We start from the raw sequence: 21,823 nt of genomic DNA, 5'->3' as shown, positions 1-21,823 counted from the left end.
CATCAAAGCTTTTCCCAATTGGCACCTTGAAGTCAGGAGTGGCTTCTGTCTGGTTTTACAAGAACCCCTTTTGAAAGCTGTACTGTAATCAACAAATTGAATGCTGACTCCACATTCGGTCTTGCTCCTCTCTCCTTCAGATTGCTTGCGCCAACCTTCTTAAAACTTATTTTAAATGATAGCCTGAACATTCAGTCATTAGCATGTTTGTTCCATATCTTATTTGTAAAAGCAGACAAATGAAAAGTTTAAAAGAAAATTATTTCCATGATCTTGAATGAAAGCCAGCATTTTTTTAAAAAAGTGTTTTATTGGCTCGTTCACTGCTCAAATTATATGTGCCTGTCCACAGCCTTAGCATCAGTGAGAATTCAGTAGGTCCAGGTCCCCTTTGGTGTTGTGTACAACACAAAATGTATGCCACTGCTCACAAAAAGGAGAATCTTCTGAATCAATAAAGGCAACAAGATGGTGCGACAGCCACTCGGCAGTGAAGCACAGAGATGGCACAGCTCTGTGGCATGGTGATGGTGGTAATAATAATAATAATTAATAATAATAATAATTTTATTCATTCATACATTCATACATTCATACATACATACATACATACTTACATACATACTTCCCCAGCCACTCTGGGCGGCTTCCAACAAATATTAAAATACAATAGTCCTTCAGATATTAAAAGCTTCCCTAAAGCTTTTGATGATGACACGGAAGGACCACCAAGTTGATATTTAAAAGGCAAATGTGAAGGCGCTGGCAGTAAGCAGCCAGCTCAGATCTGCTGAGTCTCCATCTTTTCCCCTCCCACTATCTCAAATTTTGAAATGCGACCACTGGTTCAACCCCTGGACAGAAGAAATCCTTTTAAGCATCCATATTCACTAGTGTCACAAACTCAAAGCCACACAACTGCCCTTTTTGTTTAAATACAGTGGTGCCTTGGGTTACAGACGCTTCAGGTTACAGACTCCGCTAACCCAGAAATAGTACCTCGGGTTAAGAACTTTGCTTCAGGAAGAGAACAGAAATCACACAGCAGAGGCGCGGCGGCAGCGGGAGGCCCCATTAGCTGAAGTGGTACCTCAGGTTAAGAACAGTTGCAGGTTAAGAACGGACCTCTAGAACGAATTAAGTTCATAACCTGAAGTACCACTGTACTATGAAATAAAAGGTATCCCTGATGGGGCTTTGCAGAGGGGCAGGGCTGCTTCATCCACAGACCTGCCATGCATGAAAGCCAAAGCAACAGGTGGAGGGGCAAGCAGACCACAATGCCGGCCTGGAGCTGGCACAGCAATTTGGCACAGATTGGGATCAATACCATTTAACAGCAGCAGTGGGGCTGGCTTCAGAACTAACAGATCCTGCCCTTTCTCTGGAAAGCCCTGATTTGGAGGGTTTTGCTGGCTGCCACTGGCATGGATCCCACCAGCTGCCCTTCTGCTCACTCTGCAGGTGAGGGACGGATGCCGCTCACTCCATTGGATTGCCCTTGGAGGGAAAAACCAGATAGATGGACAAGATGAAGTTAACAGTGGACACCTAGGTGCCCTTGGCATGCTCATAACAAAGGCAGGCCTGAGTGCCCATCTTTCAAGGGCCATTTCTAGCTACGGCCAATAGCGGTAGACTGCCTTTGTAGGCCTGTTAGTTAATAGCCACTGAAAGACTTTTCTCTGTGAATCGATCTAATTTGCTCCTTTGCAGGGTAAAGTCATCTGTAAGAACAGCCACCACAACACCCTGGAGCTGTGCAACCATGTTAATTTCATGCAATTTTGAAAAGAAAAGTTTTCTTTTATCTGCCCTGAACCTGCTGCCAATCAGTTTTGCTGGATAATTCTACGCCACGAGACCGGTTTTAGCGTCCAGAGTGACATTTTCGTCTAGTCAGCTCTAGACAAAAACAATTGTGGGCCAGAGAAAGGGAACAACTGCCAAGCAATGTGGGAATCACATCTGCTCTGCGTATCTTGGGATATGAATTATTCAACCACTGTGCCCGTACATAAAGTGTGTCTCTTATTAGATAGGAAGCAGCCAGAGAATAGGCCAAAGAGTAAATGCAAACAGGCAGTGTGCACTGTACCCAGCACAGAGTGGTAGTCACCAACAGAGGCTTTAGCAGACATGCAGTAGTGGTTGTAATACTGTCTTCCTACTGAATCAGTTGTAGAGCACCTGCACTTCATGCAGAACATGCCAGGTTCCATGGCAATTTCCAGGCAAGACAGGGAAAGACGAAACCCACTGGCAGTCAGAGTGGGCAACAGTGACAATGCTAAATGGGTCAGTGGTCTGACTCTATATGAAGCAGCTTCTGACCCAGAGGCATCTACTCACAGAAGGTACCAGTTTCAGTCTGCTTATCTAGGAAGGCACATGGCTGCAGACTTGGCCCAGAAGTAGAAAAGCATGGCATCTGCACTCAACTCGTGGACATCAGGGCAAGAGTGGTGTCAGGGCAGGCCCTGTGGCGTCGCCCTGCTCCTGCTCCCGTGTATGTGTGAGAGTCCTCTATGTGAATAACACGTGAAGACAAGTAGAATGTGAAACAAAGGATGATAACCACACCAGAATGACGGTGGGGTTGTGGAGTCAACATGTTCTATTTATCTTATGTTAAGAAAAAGCTCGGGCCTCCAATTGACAGCTAGAGTATCAGAGAAAAGGGGTTAAGCCTAACTGTTCCTTGGATATACTAGCTTTTCCCATGCAGAAGAGTACCCAATCATTATATACCCTATATATATACACACACACCTAAAAAGCTTTTATCCAAACTGAAAGCATAGTTCAACTCTAAGCAGTAAGTGGATTTTGTTTTTCACCTACATATACGGTATATGCCAGTGTACTGGAAGAAGCAAAGATCACAAGTGTCAAAGCAATGATTCTTCAATATCAACTTCAATTGACTGGTCATGTTGTGCAGATCCCTGATTATTGTCTTCCAAAGCAAATACTCTATTCTGAACTTAAAAATGGAAAGCGTAATGCTGGTGGTCAACAAAAGAGGCTTAGAGACTCTCTCTCAAATCTTAAAAAATGTAGTATAAACACCGACTGGCCTGTGAGCACTCCAATCGCAGAACAGCCTTTACCAAAGGGGTCATGGACTTTGAAGACACTCGGACTCAGGATGAAAGGGAGAAACGTGCTAAGAGGAAGGAATGTTTGGCAAACCCTCACCATGATCAACTCCCGCCCGGAAACCTACGTCCCCACTGTGGAAGGACGTGTGGATCCAGAATTGGCCTCCACAGTCACTTACGGACTCAACTGTTAAGACCGTGTTCATGGAAGACACTCTTACTCAGCTACGAGTGAACACCAAAGAAGAAGATTATGCATCCATCATACATATACAGTCATACCTTGGGGTGAAGTAGCTTCGGGATGAATATTTTCAGGTTTTACTCTGCGGCGACCCGGAAGTAATGGAGCGCGTTACTTCTGGGTTTCGCCGCTCGTGCATGCGCAGACACTCAAAATGACGTCACGCACATGTGTGGAAGTGGTGAACTGCGACCCTTGCACGCACAGACGCGGGTTGCGTTTGCTTCAGGATGCGAACAGGGCTCTGGAACAGATCCCGTTCACATCCAGAGGTACCACTGTACATATATGTGCATTTGTATGTATGTGAGATACATATGTGTATATCCCCCTGCCTCTCATAACCAAATAAACTGTTCGCTAATCTTGTTATTCTCACAGTCCTTACTTGCATATTATTGTGATCACTGAAATCTAATGTGCCAACCCTGCATTTATCTATTTACAAACTGAGCTGAGCAGAACCTGCTGCCATGAGTTTGCCCCCCGCCCCACCACAAAAGAAATGTCTTCTGAGGTTTCTGACAATCCTCTGGAGCAGATTTGGAAGGGGTTCATGTGGAAAGTACCACTGTGCAGGCAGCAGCCCTTGTGCTAAATACAACCCAGTATGCATCTGAATGAATACCAGTTACTGGGGGACATAAATGACACAGGGCGGGTGTTGCTGCATTCATGTGGGCTTCCCAGAGGCATCTGGTTTTTGTTTCATCAACCCCTTTTGGGGAATTAATTTGATTCAGTGTTGGCCATATGTTCTGTATTTTATGATGTTTTGATGCTTGTATAGTACACTTCCACGGTATTTTTCTCAGGCGTTGGCAGCTTACAAATACTTGTATAAATAAATAAAAATCTGGCTGGTTAATATTAGAGAAGAATGCTAGATTGGATGGGCCTCTGGTCTGCTCCAGCTTCTTAACATCATTTCATTTACAGACCCGAGAAGCTATATAGGTACGTAATGGGGAAGGCCCTGATCCCCAATTACTGATGTGTGGGAATGGTTTGGGTTGCTCACTAGTTAGGAAAAGGAACTCTGCACATCCTCAGTAGTTCTGCTGCTTCACTAGATGACCCTCACGGTCCCCTCCAACTCTACGATTCTATATATGCTCAAGGGCTGGGCCCCCAAACTGAAAACAGGTTCTGGGGCTGAGTTCCAGCTGAATGCTGATCTACCCTCATTCACCCCCCATTTTCAGTCCAGATTTTATTTTTATCTCTCCTTCTAGGAACAGAAGTGCTACTTCAACAGAAAAATGTCTGAAGCCTTTTTTACAGATAATAAATGCAGTTATTGTGCAAATGCATGATTGTTTGCAAAAAAAGGGGGGTGTCCTAGTGTAAGAATTGGCCTTAAAAGATCAGGCCAAGGTCCATCTGGCCCAGACGTCCATCTGAACCACTGCCAACCAGCTGCCTTTGGGAAGAGCCAAGAAGCAAGGCATTCAAATACATGTTCAGGGCATTGAATCACGTCTGTTCAATGTCTCCTTGCCATGCAGTTATTAAAAAGCATAGTGAATAATCGCCTTCAATCAGAGCCTTTTAGGATACAATGGATGTTGCCCCTCTGCTCCTTGCCAAAGGTCCTTCCAGATGGGAGCTTATTGTAGATTTGGTGCGGCTCATGCCTGCAAAATATTTTTTTCCAGCATCCACACAATGATCCCACTGTCAAAATGCCAAGCCATACTTTTAAAGATTTTCTTTCACTGCAGAAAAATCTATTAAGTAAAAGCTACCCATTCCATCTGCAGTATGGAAGCTCACTGTTTCCCTCTCTCTCTCTCTCTCTCTCTCTCTCTCTCTCTCTCTCCCTCCCATATATATATATATATATATATATATATATATATATATATATATATCTATTGGTAGCTAATTTGGGGTGTGTGTATGTGTTGCCAGTCTGATAGGTGGCCTCTACTGCCACAGCCCTACTTACATTTGCTCCAATCCAGTACAATCCAGCCATTTTATTTCCAGCAGCCCAAAAGATACTAGAATGCCTAATTCCATCAACTGTTGCATAATGAGGGCATGTTTGAATTTCAATGACCCATTCTCTCAAGATCTCAACATGTGGGGGATAATTTTGGGGACTGTAATTGTGGTATATAAACCAGGCTTTTAGAATAATAAAATAATAATAATAATTATAATAATAATAATAATAAAAATAATATAGTGCCTTTGCACAAGGCTTCTTCATCACTCTTGCACAAACCTTAATCAGGAAACTATCAGTTCTCGAACTTAATCCATTCTGGGAGTCTGTTCGACTCCCGAAACGGTTCGAAACCCAAGGCACAGCTTCCAATTGGCTGCAAGAGCTTTCTGCACTCAAGCGGACTCCACGCTGAACATTCGGCTTTCAAAAAATGTTTGCAAACTGGAACACTTACTTCCAGGTTTGCGGCATTTGGGAGCTGATTTGTTCGGCAACTAAGTTGTTCGGGAACCAAGATGCCACTGTATTGTGAAACGTGATAACTAAGGCTGGTAACATTTGCTTTTGCACTTGGGTGCACTACGTAGGATTTTTCATTTTAAAGGTGTGCATATACACAGAGAGATACAGAAACACCTGCATGCGTGTCCCCAGACTGAAAAAGGGTAGTGAAGGATAGAGTGAGAGTGACTGAAGGGGTGGCACACATCTGCCTGCACAGATGGTGATAAGTGCCTAGCTACTGTCAACCGTCTGAGTTTAGGAAATCCTTATGTTCTACTATTAGACAAATGGAAGATGACAAGAGCACAGCATAAGCGTTGCTGGCTTCAATAGCTTCCTCTCTGGATCCTCACCATTCATCTTCCTCTCTGCTAAAGTCCTTACCGGTGTCTAATGGCAACAGTAGGAGATAAGAGGCATCCTTTTAATTACCAATCCCACCCACCATCCTCACAGGAGGAAATCATTCCTCCTGCAATGAGAGTAGGCAGAGTAGGAGCCCTTGCTGTTTCTGCTGCTGCTGTCCACAGCTTGGAGATTACAGTGACAGCTGATGCCATTCAGAGATTTATGACAAGACTCTGTTTCTGCACCCGTGGGCTGAGAGGCACCCAGGAGAAGTGAATGGGAGACTGCTTACTACAGCAAATTTGCTACTCGCTTAGCTCTAACAGCATCCTGGGTGCCCTAGGGAATACAGAGGTGACACAACTCCAGGCTTATTTATCTACAATCTAAGCAGTGCAGGCAGGACAAAAAATGAAGGATGGAGAGGACTTTGGTGGGGGAACAGAGAATAAGGAGATGTTGCTTTCTCTCTCAAAATTCTAGAGCCCAGGGTCACCCAATGAAACTGAGTAGAGGAAGAATCAAGACAGACTATTAGGCTGAGGGTGGCATGATATTAAGGTAGGAAAGGGAGTTTTTTATATACAGTGGTACCTCGGGTTACAGATGCTTCAGGTTACAGACTCCGCTAACCCAGAAATAGTACCTTGGGTTAAGAACTTTGCTTCAGGATGAGAACAGAAACTGCGTGGTGGCGTCACAGTGGCAGCGGGAGGCCCCATTAGATAAAGTGGTACCTCAGGTTAAGAACAGTATCAGGTTAAGTACGGACCTTCAGAACTAATTAAGTTCTTAACCCGAGGTACCACTGTATATACCGAAGGCAGTTGTCTTCATTCTTAAGGAAGAGCATGGATTAAGACGGGAGTGGGGGAAAGGGAGACAATAAATGAGGTATAGAGTCGGACAAGAAAGAATGTGAACCTTATGCAAAAGCTCCAGAAAAAAATAGTTTAGGGTCTCTGAGTCTTCATGCATGAACACTTGAAATGTGTTAACATCACAGTGCAGCAACAGAGCAGCATTGACGACATGCACACACAGACTGAGTGTGGACCTGTGGAAAGTTGTCAGTTGAAAGCAACCTTAGGAATAAGTGCAGGAAAAGAAGAAGCTGAAGGTGTGTGTGTGTGTGTGTGTGTGTGTGTGTGTGAGAGAGAGAGAGAGAGAGAGAGAGAGAGAGAGAGAGAGAGAGAGAGAGAAGCAGAACTGAACAATGACACAGAAGTGTGGAGTGGCAGGCGATGGGCAATAGATAAGGATTATGCGTTCTGCTTTCAAACACATTCAGGTTAAGAGTATGGCATGACTGAGATGGCTAGGATGAAATTTCAGAGCCAGCTAGAGATACTGTATTGAGCAGAGGAGGTGGGGGAAATGTCAAGAGCAGAAAGTTAAATTTGTGGTTGAAGGAAATTATCTAATGTTTTTTTCTCAAGCGGCACTTAAATCTCTTTCTTTGTGTGCTTCCCCATGTTTGCAAAGTAGATGGAGATCTTGACAGTGACCAGAACAGTGTTGTTGTTTTTTCTTCAAACTATGTTGCTTGGATCCCTGGGGTTCCCTGGAAAGTAACAGGGGGTTCCTCAAGGAAAATATCAGTAATGGCGGATACATCTTCTGGAAAGGCAGCTTGCCCACCACTGATTTTTCCTCTGCAATGTGCAGCTACAGAAGAATGCTGTACATGTTCTCGGCTGCATTTGTAGTTCTGGCAAGGGCGATGGCAAGACCCAACACGCCTTGCTAGCACCATGCATCAGATGAGTGTGCGTCCTAGAACACATACCCAAATCCTCTGCAGTGTGCATGAGATCCTTGGAAGACTCTAGAAACAGATCCCTCAAGATTGAAAGGCTGCAAAACCGCTCAGCTAAAACACTGATTTGCAAAGGGCGCTCTTTTCCTTTTTTAAAAAAAGCATCCATATTAACAAACAACACATTCTGCAGTAATAGGCATTCTTCACACCTTGCAACATTATTTTTCTAAATTATTTCCCCTTGCCCATATTCCATCTAATTTGAAGGTAGGAGGGACTGAAGGCTGTTCACCTACAAAGCTCCAAAAATACTGTCCACAGTGACTTTGAGCCACAGTTATTTGTTGGTTGGTGCTGCTGTGATCATTGCAATCTGTTGTCAAAGGCTGCCTTGTATTGTAACTTCCCATAGGGCATTTGGAGAGAATGTGGCAGATAGCAGCCACGACACTGATGGCATCCAGGACTGTGGGGAGGAATGCAGAGACGATAGCACTGCTGGCACTGGAGAGAGAACCATCACTCTATCCGCAGCTAGTAACATCATGAGCTGCTCTTGTGTGGTGCTGCTGGGAAAGAGCCATAGCTCAGTGGCAGAGCATCCTCATGATGCGCATAGTTAAACGATGGAACTTGCTTCCTCAAGAGGCTGTAATGGCCACCAACTCTGATGGCTTTCAAAGAGGATTAGACAATTTCATGGAGGATGAGCCTATCAAAGGCTACTGGCCCTGATGGCTATGCTCTCCCTCCACGCTTGGAGGCAGCAATGCTTCTGAATACCATTGTTGGAAGAGTATACTTGTGCTCAAGTCCTGCTTGTGAGTTTCACACAAGCACCTGAGTGACCACGATGAGAACAGGGTGCTGGACTGGATGAGCCACTGGCCTGATTCAGCAGGCTCCTCTTATGTGGAAGGATCCAGTTTCAATTCCCAGCATCTCCAGGCAGGCCTGGCAAGCATCCGGTTCTGAATCTCTAGAGAGCTACTGCCAGTCAGGCACTGACAATACTCAGCTAGATGTACCAAAGGACTGAGCTAAACAGCTTCCCATGTAGCTATGTAAACCAAACCAAACAGTTATTCAAGTATCAGTAGCAGAGAACAGATGGGTGTACATACAAGCACACCAGATATCATGCTTGTGGCATTTTAGAGTCCAATAGCTAAAGAGCTGTTGGCTAGGGAGCTGTGTACTTTGCAATACTGAATGAACACTATGCAAGGTACAGGATTTGGTACCAACCACAAAGTTCAGAATCTTAGCGTTGTAGGAATGCCTTTCCATTTTGCAGATATGTGGTCAATGCCTAGTGAAATCCAAGGAGCTAGAGGGGATGCTGAATAAGATGCCTACTTGTCAGCACTGCCGATTGGATTTCAAAATCCTGCATAGCCTCCCTTCAGTTTCCTCACTGACCAGCAGCGGTGGAATTATGCAAAATATCACAAACCAACTCATTTTCCAAGTGGTGATCCTTATGTAGCCTAAACAGCACCACACATGAACAAGGAAGAATTACCAGGATGCCTGGATAATCAAGATTTATAGAGCTACAAATAAAATGTTAAGGGGAGCAAATCTGAAGGAGTCCAAAATACCCCAATGAGAACTGAACATGCTGATAGTTGAGAAGATGAAGAACATATATTTTTTACAAAACTAGAGAGGAAGGGGATGGAGTATCCTGAGAGCGCGCATGGTTGGCTGCCTTGAACCCCAAAAGGAGCAATCCACACACTGCAATGTTTTGCTGCTGGTCTCACTTGTAAGAAAATACAATGCAGACTGGGTTAATTTGCATAGACAGCAGAATGCAGCTCAGTAGCGGCAAATAGTTAAACTATGGAACTCATTCCTGCAGGACGCAGTGATGGCCACCAAGTTGGTTGGCTTTAAAGGAGATTTAGACAAGTTCATGAAGGACAAGTCTATTAGCGGCTACTCGCCATGATGCCTATATTCTACCTCCACTGGCAGTGGCAGCTGGCCTCTGAACACCAGTTGCCAGAAACTGCAGAAGGGAAGAGTGCTGTTTTTGCTCATGTACTGCTTGCAGACTTTCCACAGGCATCTGGTTGGCCACAGTGAGAACAGGGTGCTGGACTCGATGTGCCTTTGACTTGATCCAGCAGGGTTCTTCTTACTTTAAAAAGAGCTTGGCTCCCTCTAGCCAGGAGAACCTGTCCCCGTTCCTTCTCAAATCAAGCAGCTGACAGCAGAGATTATAAACAGGCAACCACTGTGTGGTCACAAGATTAGCGCTGACCCAGCATGGACTCTCAAGCAGGAGAGGCTAGTGAGAGACAGGTGGAGAAGAAAGAAAGACGGCCAAGGAGACAGCTGGGGAGAGCAGAACGATTCTGTCCAGTCATTGCAGGAGCAAAACAAGACAGGATTGTCATATCCCATCTCTCCATTTAAAAAGGAAAGAAGCAAGAAGACTTCAAGGCCATCTTACAATATGAAAAAAGAAAATAAAGGTATTACAACGAAGATGTGAAATACCATTTAAAACCCTCAGGCAAACAAGACAGACTTGGCCTAGTGCCCAGAAGAAGTAACAATGATAGCGTCCAGGGACAGTGTTTCTTCCATAGCTAGGGATTTAAAGGGTTGCTCCTGAATAAACATTTTCCAGGTTTGCACTGGGGCAGAGCATCCATCTGAAACTAGGTGCTTGAGACAAAATCACCCTTTGTTTTTATTTTATTTTAAATTCTTACATATATATCTCACTTTTCTTCCATCATGGAATCCAGAAGGACAGAGAGTCAGGTCAAAGGTCAAAGGCCAGTCTAGTAGCCCAGCATCCTGTTCTCACAGTAGCCAGCCTATGGGAAGCCTGAAAAATACACTTGAGTGCAACACAACACTGTTCTCCTCACTGAATTCCTAGTCCTCATAATTTACTGCATGAATGATCCTGGAAGTATGTCTGGTGAAGTCTGAAGGAGCGTTAAAGATTTCCCTACTCCCACATACCCCTCTCCAAATAAATTTCCTTTTATAGCTGGGCATTTAGCTTCTTCGGCTTAAACATGAAATTCTCACTAAAATTTTCCCCATGACTGCCCCTCGTGTTATAACACTATCCATTGTATTATAATGATATTTCACGACGTTTCATTAAGTTCAGTGTCCTGTGGACTCTGGCAAAGTAAAGTTCCTCTTGTTCATTTCCTCCCCAGAGGTGGACTGAAGCTCAGAAACTCCACAAGCAGCTAGTCAAACTAGGAATTGGCAAGAGTTTCATTCCGTCTGGTGGTAGCCTAATTTTCTGGATGGGGAGCAGGGACATATAAAAATGGGGTCTGCTAGTAATCCCCCCCCCCCGATGTGTCACAACCCCTTTGGATTCTAGAATGCTATGGTTTTTGTTTTTTTTTTCACTCGCAGCACAGTTTGTCTGCATGATCCCTAAACTATAAGCAGAAAATATTTTCCACCCTTTTCTTTTGTCTAGTCACCTGCCATTCACATCTTGCCCAGATTAAGTGACAAGTTGATTGTATTCAGCTTCTGATTTTGGCCACATTTCCTCAAGCATGGCACCTGGCACTTAAGAGAATGTAACTTAGACATACAAAATTGTGCTGGGGCAGCTGCTAAAAATGGCAAAATTGTGATCGGCTGTCTCCTTTCTCCCCATAATGCATAGATTAGTTTTGCCTGCTCTTGCGCCATTTTCATAGACAGGCAGCAATGGTTCCATTGACCTTTGTGCAATTGCTACCCAGCGACAATGGCTAAGTATTTATGAAGGAAGTTAAGTTTCGCAGTATTTGGAGACTGGATGAGAGAACAGCGCAAGTCTAGAGCCAACAGTGTTATTTTTCAAGAACTCATATTTCAATGGAACAATATGCTCATAACAAAAGAGCTAGTATACATTTCTCTGAGCCACGGCAGAAGGAATCTGACATTGCTGGAGCTGTCAACAGAACAAAGCAGCAAAGCGGAGGCCCTGAATGCTCATAAAAAGGAAATACAGTTCTTTTGAGAGCAGTGACTCTCATGCCAATATATACCGTAACTCACAATCTAGTAATTCACCAACCAGCCATTCTGGCAGACTCCCTCTGTTCTTTCCCTACCTGCTAGCCATGCCTATTGCCCATCTGAACTGTTGCCCTGTTCCAACCCAAGGTTTGGCAAGTTTCAGTAGACAATTTGGGTATCCCTGTTGACTAAATTTTAGATCTTCTATCAGAATTTATTCTGTTCCTCTTGACACATTCTTCCTCAAGTTGTTGCCTCAAACAAACCCATGTCCAACATGATGGAAATCTATGAGCAGTGGCAAAGGACATTAGTAGCCCACAATTATTAGAAACATTCACGGAAATCTGATTTAACAATGAGAATAGCTCCACACAGGCAAGATCTGTTAAATTCTTCTGCCACTTCAGGCAAAAATTATGATTTGGGCACTCTCCCTCTCTCCTCTTCATCCAAGAGCAAGAGAACTACTGCATTCAACCTTCAAGGGGATGCTTGGCTGCAGCCCCCTCCTCTTCCTCTGCTCCATGCAAGTGAATGGAACAAGGAAGAAAGGGCTGCAATCCGGAGAATAGGGAGCTTTTAAGGAGGTCAAGTACCCCTTCCCAGAGACCCTGCTCTTCCACGGGCCAACACTACAAATGAGTTAATTGCAACAGGTTTCTTTGATTTCTCAAATTAAAAGATTAACTTCAGATTAATGTGGGGTGGGGAGTAAATGTGGGGTGGGGAGGTAGAGGAAACATAGGCTAACATCTTGATGGCAACATCTTTGTGCAGATGCAAAAAAAGAAAAGGAAGCTTGCGCACCCATCCAGAAGCACTCATAGATATCCAGATGACAGTTTAGCCTGGACATTGAGGTCCAGCTCCAAGGGCCTTCTGGCGGTTCCCTCACTGCAAGAAGTGAGGTTATAGGGAACCAGGCAGAGGAGCTTCTCAGTAGTGGTGCCTGCCCTGTGGAACGCCCTCCCATCAGATGTCAAGGAAATAAACAACTATCTGACTTTTAGAAGACATCTGAAGGCAGCCCTGCTTAGGGAAGTTTTAAATGTCTGTTGTTTTATTGTATTTTTAAGATTTTGTTGGAAGCCGCCCAGAGTGGCTGGGGAAACCCAGCCAGATGGGTGGGGTATAAATAATAAATTATTATTATTATTTAATTTACATTATTCTTTCAGTTGGGGACAAACAAAGAGGAGGAGGAATAAGTATATGATCACAACCAAAAAAACAGTTCAGAGGATAATTTCCTGGAAAGTCTCTCCCATGCAAAAATTACTGCTTTCTAGTTTAGACTCTCCAGTTCGTCCTTTGATAAGGCTGGAGTACCAGGTACGCTTTTGCTTTGGCACAAGTGAAAGAGATTGCAGTAATGTTTGTGCCTTGAGGCAACTACCTCCCCAGAGAAACTTGAATTTCTCTTTGGCATTCACTTGATTACTTCAAGGTTAAAGCCAGGAGGATAGAATCATGGATAGAATCAATCGAGAAGATAAATGTTTGATAATGTTGTAATTAGAATCCCAAGCCCAAAGAAGTGTTTGGGAAGGAAAGTTCGAAATAGGATGGGGTGGTGAGCAAAAGAGAGCCACAAACCATGTAGGAAGTAAACGGAGCATGCTCAGCCCTTGTAATTAAAAGGACTGCTGTTTCTTTTTGCTGCTTCCTTTGGTTAGGAAATAATAAACGTTGCCAGCAGCTGGCAGAGGGGGTCACTTACAGGGGCCTAGTTATATTTCCCAGAGATTCCTGGGAAGAGGGACTGACTATTAAACCACTCTGGCAATTGTAGCTCTGTGAGGGGAGGAAGGGTTTTCTAAGAACTCTCAGCACCCTTAAACTGCAGTTTGCATGATTCTTTGGAGGAAAGCCATGACAGATTGATGTGGTATAATACTGCTTTAAATGTATAGTGCAGATAAGGCCTAAACCAGGCAGCTGAGGCTCCCTGGAGTAAATAAGACCTTGTACCAGCAGTTTGAAGTTTATTGTCAAATTTCTTTTAGCTTTGTACTTACGTATTTCATTTAAGATTGCTTCTTTTGCAACATTGAATTTATTGAATGTTTGCTAAATTGTTGGGTTTTGTCTTCTTTGAACTTATTGGCATGCCTTGTAAACTGCTTTCTCCCTAAACATCCATTTCCACCTTCAACCTGCAGAGTGCATATCCTTGCCCTCAAATATTGGCTATAATTTTTATAAGGGGACAGGCCCCATTTTATTATTTTCTGCTTTCAAGATGTTGAGTCTTAACAATACAGCGATTCCATCTCGGCCCATGTAAGGGGAAAATGAGCAACTTTAGCAGGCTGGCACTGAGAGCAAAACCGAAGCATGGAACACAGGAACACAGAAGTTCAAACAAAAGCACACACACCACACAACCATCCGTTCTATACTCACTGGAATTTTGTTTGGATGTTGTTCTCGGATCTGCTGTACTTCTTTACAACGATCCGCTGTAAAAGGGGAAAAATAGCAGATTTAGGAATTTGGAAGACTTTTCCTGGCTATTTTTTTCAATAAAAAATTGGGGGGGGGGGAACCTTGCAAATGTTTGCAAGCAGGATTATACAACTCATACCAAACTGGGACAGTGGTCAGAATGTAGCAGTTACAGCAATAAATAAGAATATTTGCTATTTATATAGCAATCCCCCCATCTAGGGGAAGTCTTGTATATCACCTGACGTCCACCCACACCCAAGTAGCATGCAGATTAGCAAGCTAGATAACACAAAGTATGCTTCTAGACAAGTGCTTATTATGGAATCGGTGCTGCTCATGCACACAATGTTGTTGTTTATTTGCCACATCCACATGAGGCCATTGGCATCAAAATGCCACCCTGAATCCTCCATCCCTGCCCCATTTAATCCCAATTTCCCCCTTCCCATGGAAAATCAGAAAACCTGCTGCCAATGACTGGCTTGCAACATTAAGTCCTTGTCTGGAAACACCAAAGTACAGAGCTGCTACAGCAATGAGATGGTAATTTACATTGACGTGGGTGGCGCTGTGGGTAAAAGCCTCAGCGCCTAGGGCTTGCCGATCGAAAGGTCGGTGGTTTGAATCCCCGCGGCGGGGTGCGCTCCCGTTGCTCGGTCCCAGCGCCTGCCAACCTAGCAGTTCGAAAGCACATCAAAGTGCAAGTAGATAAATAGGTACCACTCCGGCGGGAAGGTAAACGGCGTTTCCGTGTGTGGCTCTGGCTCGCCAGAGCAGCGATGTCACGCTGGCCACGTGACCCAGAAGTGTCTCCGGACAGCGCTGGCCCCCGGCCTCTTGAGTGAGATGGGCGCACAACCCCAGAGTCTGGCAAGACTGGCCCGTATGGGCAGGGGTACCTTTACCTTTACCTTACATGTAACTAAGCTGGACATTATCCACATTGTGAAAGGCTTATGCCAGCTCATCAGGAAAGCATTCAGGAAGGAAGCCAAACTTCTGATGTAAAAGGATGCCTTAGCCTATGCAGATTACAGTGGTACCTCGGGTTAAGAACTTAATTCGTTCTGGAGGTCCGTTCTTAACCTGAAACTGTTCTTAACCTGAGCTACCACTTTAGCTAATGGGGCCTCCTGCTGCAGCCCAATTTCTGTTCTCATCCTGAAGCAAAGTTCTTAACCCGAGGTAATATTTTTGGGTTAGCTGAGTCTGTAACCTGAAGCGTATGTAACCTGAAGCATCTGTAACATGAGGTATCACTGTATTATTTACGGGATGTCTATGCTATTTTTCCGTCACTCAGCGCCCTCAAAGCAGCTTACAAAACACACATGCTCCATCTCCTTATAACTAGGACAATCAGGAAGACTACTTTATACGTTCGTTTTTTAAGGCATATCCATGAAGTCTCAGATAAACATCTGAAAACATGTGGATGGGACATGCATTTGAAAACAAGCAGATCATACACCTGCCCTCACCAGGGCATCACGAATAGCTGCAGCTCTCTGCTGAGTACACACTGCAGCAAATCCAGGTTTGTCCCTATAGAACATGTGAAACAGCCCACATAAATTAGTAGACTCAAAAAATGCAGAATGAAATACTCTATGCCAGACATCCCCCAACTCGGCCCTCCAGCTGTTTTGGGACTACAATTCCCATCATCCCTGACCACTGGTCCTGTTAGCTAGGGATGATAGGAGTTGTAGTCCCGAAACAGCTGGAGGGCTGAGTTTGGGGATGCCTGCTCTATGCACATTCATTAGGAGGGAAAGAAAAATCTTCTTAGTTCCGTTCAGGCATGGTTTCCACATTGTTACAGAGATTTCACTGCTTGTGTCTCCTGATGCCAGATATATTTCTGATAAACTGAGTCCTTTCTGTTGGGGATAATTCAGACTGAAATTCCCAGGTGTCAAAAAAGGTTATTTATGTATGCTACTACTGTGGCCCGTATTTTGTTAGTCCCCAAATGGAAAATGAGTGAGGTCCCAACCAAAGAAGAATGGCGACTTAAGTAGATAGAATATGCACAACTTGCAGACTTAACATATAGAATAAGAGAACAAGAAGAATGTATGTTTAAAGAAGATTGGAAAATGTTAATTGTGTACAGCTGAAAACGCTGGCAACATTAAGATAAATTCAACAGTGTAAATAAGTTCTGATGGATGCAATAATGAAATACTGATTGGTATAGTTTTTGTAAAATATGCAGGAATTTATAATATGTAAAGTGAACCATGGAAAGAGAAGAAGGGAAGTCACTGATACCTTAAGGATGTAAAATGAGTATTTTAAATTGTAAAACAGAAGATTCAATAAAAAATACATTTAAAAAAGGAAATAATTATTATTTTAACAAGTGTTTGAAGTGCTTCCAATGGTCCATAAAACAAGTATATAAAATTAAGGCCAGTATTATTATTATCATCATCCCTGTATAACAGATGGGAGGCTGAGAACAGAGACAAGTCCAAAACTATCAGGTGATTTTGAGATGACCCAACATAACCCAAACTAGGGAGTTCCAGCACCCAACTGGTACCCTTAACTACCATAGTAGCTCACATACACCTATAGTTCTGCACATTAGCTGCAACCCTCTTGCTCATGGTGCATTTCCAATATCTAGGAGAAGTTGTCTCCTTCAGGCTTGGGACTTAGGATATAGCTAAGCCAGCCTTTTTCATGCAAACTCGGCATGACATGTTATTCTGCAGTGACACAAGAATTTAAATGAGAAAGAAGTGGAAGGGTCCGTCCGGTGTATTTGTGAGTAATGAGCCAGCCCAAGTGTAAAGCTCAGCGCTACTGCACCATCAAAGACCATTCAAATTTAGTATAATCTATATGTCACCCATTTGCGCACTACAAATGCATATGCTGTCAGCTGCTCACAGTATGTCACGGGTGAACCAGACACACACGCACACACCAGTAATTTATATGCATGAATATTTTTCACATAAAAGCATTGAAGTGAGGATAGAAATAATAGAGCCAGTAAAGCCCAAAAGCACTTTTGGATCCACTGAGATTACAGGGATTGAAGAAATGTGCAAATATTTCTAGTTTCAACATACGAACCCCCCCTCCCCAATAAGCAGACCATTTCTCTGCATTCACCCTCATGGTTCCATCACAGCTAATGGCTACCCAGCATCTGATACAAGTGAAGATGAGAGTTGACTGTTCTGTGTCAGATCCACTGTGGAAAAGTCAGCCAAGCTAAAATTGCCAACAAGCACCCAGATCACTGGGAGGAGGGGGAGGGAAGCAATCTGCAAGCCATTATCCTACAGATCAAGCAAGTTTAAACTGGAATGAGGAATAAAAGGGAGGAATTTAGTACAGAGAGGTATTAAATCTATTGCCATCTTTAGAACACATATTTTTTATGTAGGAAGAAACTGAAAGGCAAAGGACTATGGAAAACTGATAAGAAGAAGAAGCAGCAGCGTTTGGATTTGATATCCCGCTTTATCACTACCCTTGGGAGTCTCAAAGCGGCAAACATTCTCCTTTCCCTTCCTCCCCCACAACAAACACTCTGTGAGGTGAGTGGGGCTGAGAGACTTCAGAGAAGTGTGACTAGCCCAAGGTCACCCAGCAGCTGCATGTGGAGGAGCGGAGACGCATGTGGGGGTTTTCCTGGCTGTGGGAGCTGCAGGTGGCCATCTATGTTTCCCACAATGCCCTGGAGCCATCGACGGCACTATGGGAATTTGAGTATGGCTTGTATCCAATGCGGCACTAAGTAAGCATCCCATCAGTGCAAGTATTCATGCTTGCACAGCAATACAGATACTCCCTCTTTACCAAAGTGTTAGAAGCCATAATCCTCAAACATCCAGAGCAGCTTCATTAAATAAGAAAGAAATTGATAGCCAGGACAGAAGGACTGGGAGAAAAGGAGTAGGAGTCCTTTCTTGAACATTTGAGACCAACATTCTACATCTCTGCTTGGAATGGACCAGGAGTCAACATGGATAACTAATACTGTATAACCTCTCTCTTAAGGAACATTCCAAGGCTAAAATACTGTATTTTTCGCTCTATAAGACGCACCAGACCATAAGACACACCTAGTTTTTGGAGGAGGAAAACAAGAAAAAAAATATATTGAATCCCAGAAGCACAAACAGCAAGAGGGATCGCTGTGCAGCGAAAGTAGCGATCCCTCTTGCTGTTTGGCTTCTGGGATAGCTGTGCAGCCTGCATTCGCTCCATAAGACGCACACACATTTCCCCTTACTTTTTAGGAGGGAAAAAGTGAGTCTTATAGAGCAAAAAATACGGTACCCCTCTCAGCTCCTTGGAGGAAGACTGCGATACAAGTGGTACCAATAGATGCTCTATCAAAAGACAGCTACTCTATTTATTGGTAGCAGCAGAAGGGAGTTTAGGTCAAATGAGAAGATGTGTGTGAGGCATGTATGGCCCTAGTTTCAGTTATGTTGAACGCTTGCAATTAATTTCAGTGGAAAGAACAATCAAGAGGAGTAAGTGAATGTGGGTGGCAATCCTGGCTCCAGTGCATGATCAGCAGGGCCGATATGGCTGGATAAGAAGGTCTCCTCCTCCCTCTTTGCTCCATGCACATCCCTACAGAAACTGTGCACTTGGTGGAAGAAAGTGACCTCGCCAGAATGAAAAATGCCACACCAGCAACATTATGTTTATAAGCTGCACTGCCTCACAGTAACTTCTGTTTCAACTGGGAAGTGAGGGATGTTATACCTGACAAAACAAAACAGTAAAAATAAAATAAAAAAATACTTCCACTTAGTTACAAAAGTAGCTGGAGGTGATTTTGTATTGGTAAACAGGAATCCGCCAGGAGTAAACGAAGCCTGCCACTAGTATAATATCCCATCAGTCACTGTTGAAAATGGGATGCTGGACTTGAAGGTTGCACAAAGATAAATCCAAAAGAAAGAACAAGACTAAAATCAAATTATCACATGCAAACTATCTCAGGTAACCTCCAGCCCCAGCAAAGCTGACAGTAAGCAGAGAGGTCGGAGCTTTGTTTGCAAGGGGATTTCATTATTAGCAGCAAGGTAGATAAGAACACTAACTCTGTGCAATATCTGTTATCATTCCACTTGCCGTCAAGCAGGAACAGCAAGTTCTTGGGGAAACAGGGCACAAGGTTGCCTCACTGCAATCAACAAACCAAGACAGTGTTACTGAGGGGGTCTTGCAAGTGTTTTCTAAACTCGCAAAGAATCTAATTAATCAACCATGTCCTCAAATGGGTAACCTTAATAAGGGGGCGCACAAAGCAGATCCTAGCCTTTTAGTTGGCTAGGTTTATTTATGTTTCTGCAGGCTCGTCACTTCTGTGGGTTTACAAGAGTAGGACCATCCAGATATTGTTGAACTTCAATTTCCTATATAACCAATGGTTATATAATCCAGCAACATATGGAGGGCCACAAACACTTGTTTGCAAGGTTACTGTAAGGATTACTCTCTAGCCACCAACCTCCCAGAAACCTATATAAGGAGGATTCTCCCCTAACTATCACAAACAATTTTTCCTTTCCCACTTGGCTCCCTTCCACAGCATACCAGAAACAGGAAGTATTCTTTGTTGGTGTCCCTTGCTGTATTCTTGTGAGTGCAATCCAGTGGTATGCCTGAGCCTCTCCCTTTCCAACCCCATTTTGGATAGCAAGGAAGCAGGGAGCAGCTGCTGGTTTTCCCCCACCCAACTCTCACTTTTAGCAATGGCTCACTGCTAAATTATCACAGCAAGGCAGTATCACAGAAATGAGAGGGTTGGTAAGCTGCATAGGGTCATGCTACAGAGTAAAATTCTACATCCCAGTCTCCTTATGTGAATAAATAGAGGTCCAGCATGCCGCAATCAGAGAGCAATGATGAACCTAGAGAGCTACAAGAAAACCAAGTCACGCAAGATCAAAACACCCTCCTGGAGTGGTTGGTGCATCCTGGAAGAAAAATGCTATCCGAACACCAAGAGAAAATGGTAAGCAAGACTTTGAGTGTGAAGCAAAACAGACCCTTCCACTAAGTGAAACCCATGGAGCACTGCTTTGCTGCAGACAAAAGCACCAAGCACTGCTTGGCTAACCATCAGAATTTGTCCCTGTGGATCCAGTTTTGGTTTTCATATGCAGGCACATATGCACAAAAAAGGGGAACAGAAAAGTACTTCTAAACTGAAGCATTTTGTCGGCCCAAGAGGCAGAACTGGGACAAAATATTTGGAGACATAACACAAATGGAAAACACCAGGCCCAGCAACATCTATCCATCCTCCCACCCACCAGCACCCAATCTAAGAGTCTTTTGTGGCTTGAAAACTGCCACCCAAACTTTCAATTGTAAGTTGGTCCACATAAATTCATTATTGCAACTTGCTAAGTTTGTAGAGCTCGGAAAGGGATTTGCTTGGAAAGGGATTTGCGAATCATTGACTGCAAACACTGGCAAGAAATCTGCTCCTTGGGGCTATCATTTTGTTTGCCCTGTGCTTTATCGTTGCAACAAAAGACAAAGATGACTCTTGTGGCACAGTCAGGGTTAACATGTTTATTGTGGTAGCAGATGGCATACACACCTGATTAAGTAGACAGGGCTTAGCCCATGAAAGCTTATGCCATAATAAATTTGTTAGTCTTGATAGAGGTGCCGCAAGTCTGAGTTGTTATTGTTGGATAGTTACACCCACTACATGCTAATCTTTTAAATGGGTGCCAATGCACCAAGCCAAATTACCTCTGAGTTAGAGGACACCAAACCTGCCAGTTCCATCGCCAGCCAGCACCTCCCCGCTTCTGTTAATACATTACACGTCACATTGCAATCAAGCAAGTCAGGACATTTCATAAGTGGCTGGCGTTTTCTCAAAACAGGTCAGCCATAAGTTAGGCAGCTTCAGCTTCACTGTAGCCCCAGTAATGGTAGATGACAGAGAGAGGTTTGGTCCCAATAAGGTTTCCAAAAGGGGAAACGGATAAATATTAAAACACAAGTCTGACAGATGGATATTTTTGCACAGAGGCTGTTAGTTACACATGCTACAAAGAGATTTATGTCACAATCCTGGAGAGTCATGTACTGTATTATAATTGTACCAGAAGCTACAAACAAAAGCCAATCAGGCCTAGCTGATTAAGTACTTGCAGTTCTGTCCTATGCGCTTTCTGGGAAGGAGCCCTGATCAAGGACAGTTTAAAGACCTTGATTTCATGGTCACTGATGGAGAGACAACCAACCCCTGGTCACATGTTCAGGGGAGAAGAGAAGCTGGAGTGTCAACAGCACAGTCAAACTCAGAGTCTCTCTTTCCAAGATAAATAATAATGGAAATAGCAGGAGGCTGTTTATATCTGATGTTAACAGTTCCAGTGAGAACACAGTGACCTGTGAATAAACCCAAGATAATAAAGGGGGTGCGTCTAGGA

The 21,823-nt window shown here is 43.8% G+C and overlaps 1 protein-coding gene across 1 annotated transcript in view; it reads right to left on the bottom strand.

Annotated features, from left to right (window-relative positions):
- The window catches only part of MAP1LC3A (microtubule associated protein 1 light chain 3 alpha), a 38,789-nt gene that overhangs the window by 2,530 nt on the left and 14,436 nt on the right, over nt 1–21,823 (bottom strand). Inside the window, exon 2 of the mRNA XM_053393973.1 lies at nt 14,334–14,389. Within this exon, the coding sequence (XP_053249948.1) occupies nt 14,334–14,389 (56 nt within the window). The remainder of the gene's footprint in view (nt 1–14,333; nt 14,390–21,823) is intronic.

This window comes from Podarcis raffonei, chromosome 6, assembly GCF_027172205.1.
Source record: "Podarcis raffonei isolate rPodRaf1 chromosome 6, rPodRaf1.pri, whole genome shotgun sequence".
Lineage (NCBI taxonomy): Eukaryota > Metazoa > Chordata > Lepidosauria > Squamata > Lacertidae > Podarcis > Podarcis raffonei.
The sequence above is the reverse complement of the archived record's forward strand: the minus strand, read 5'-3'. Positions and strand labels throughout refer to the sequence as shown.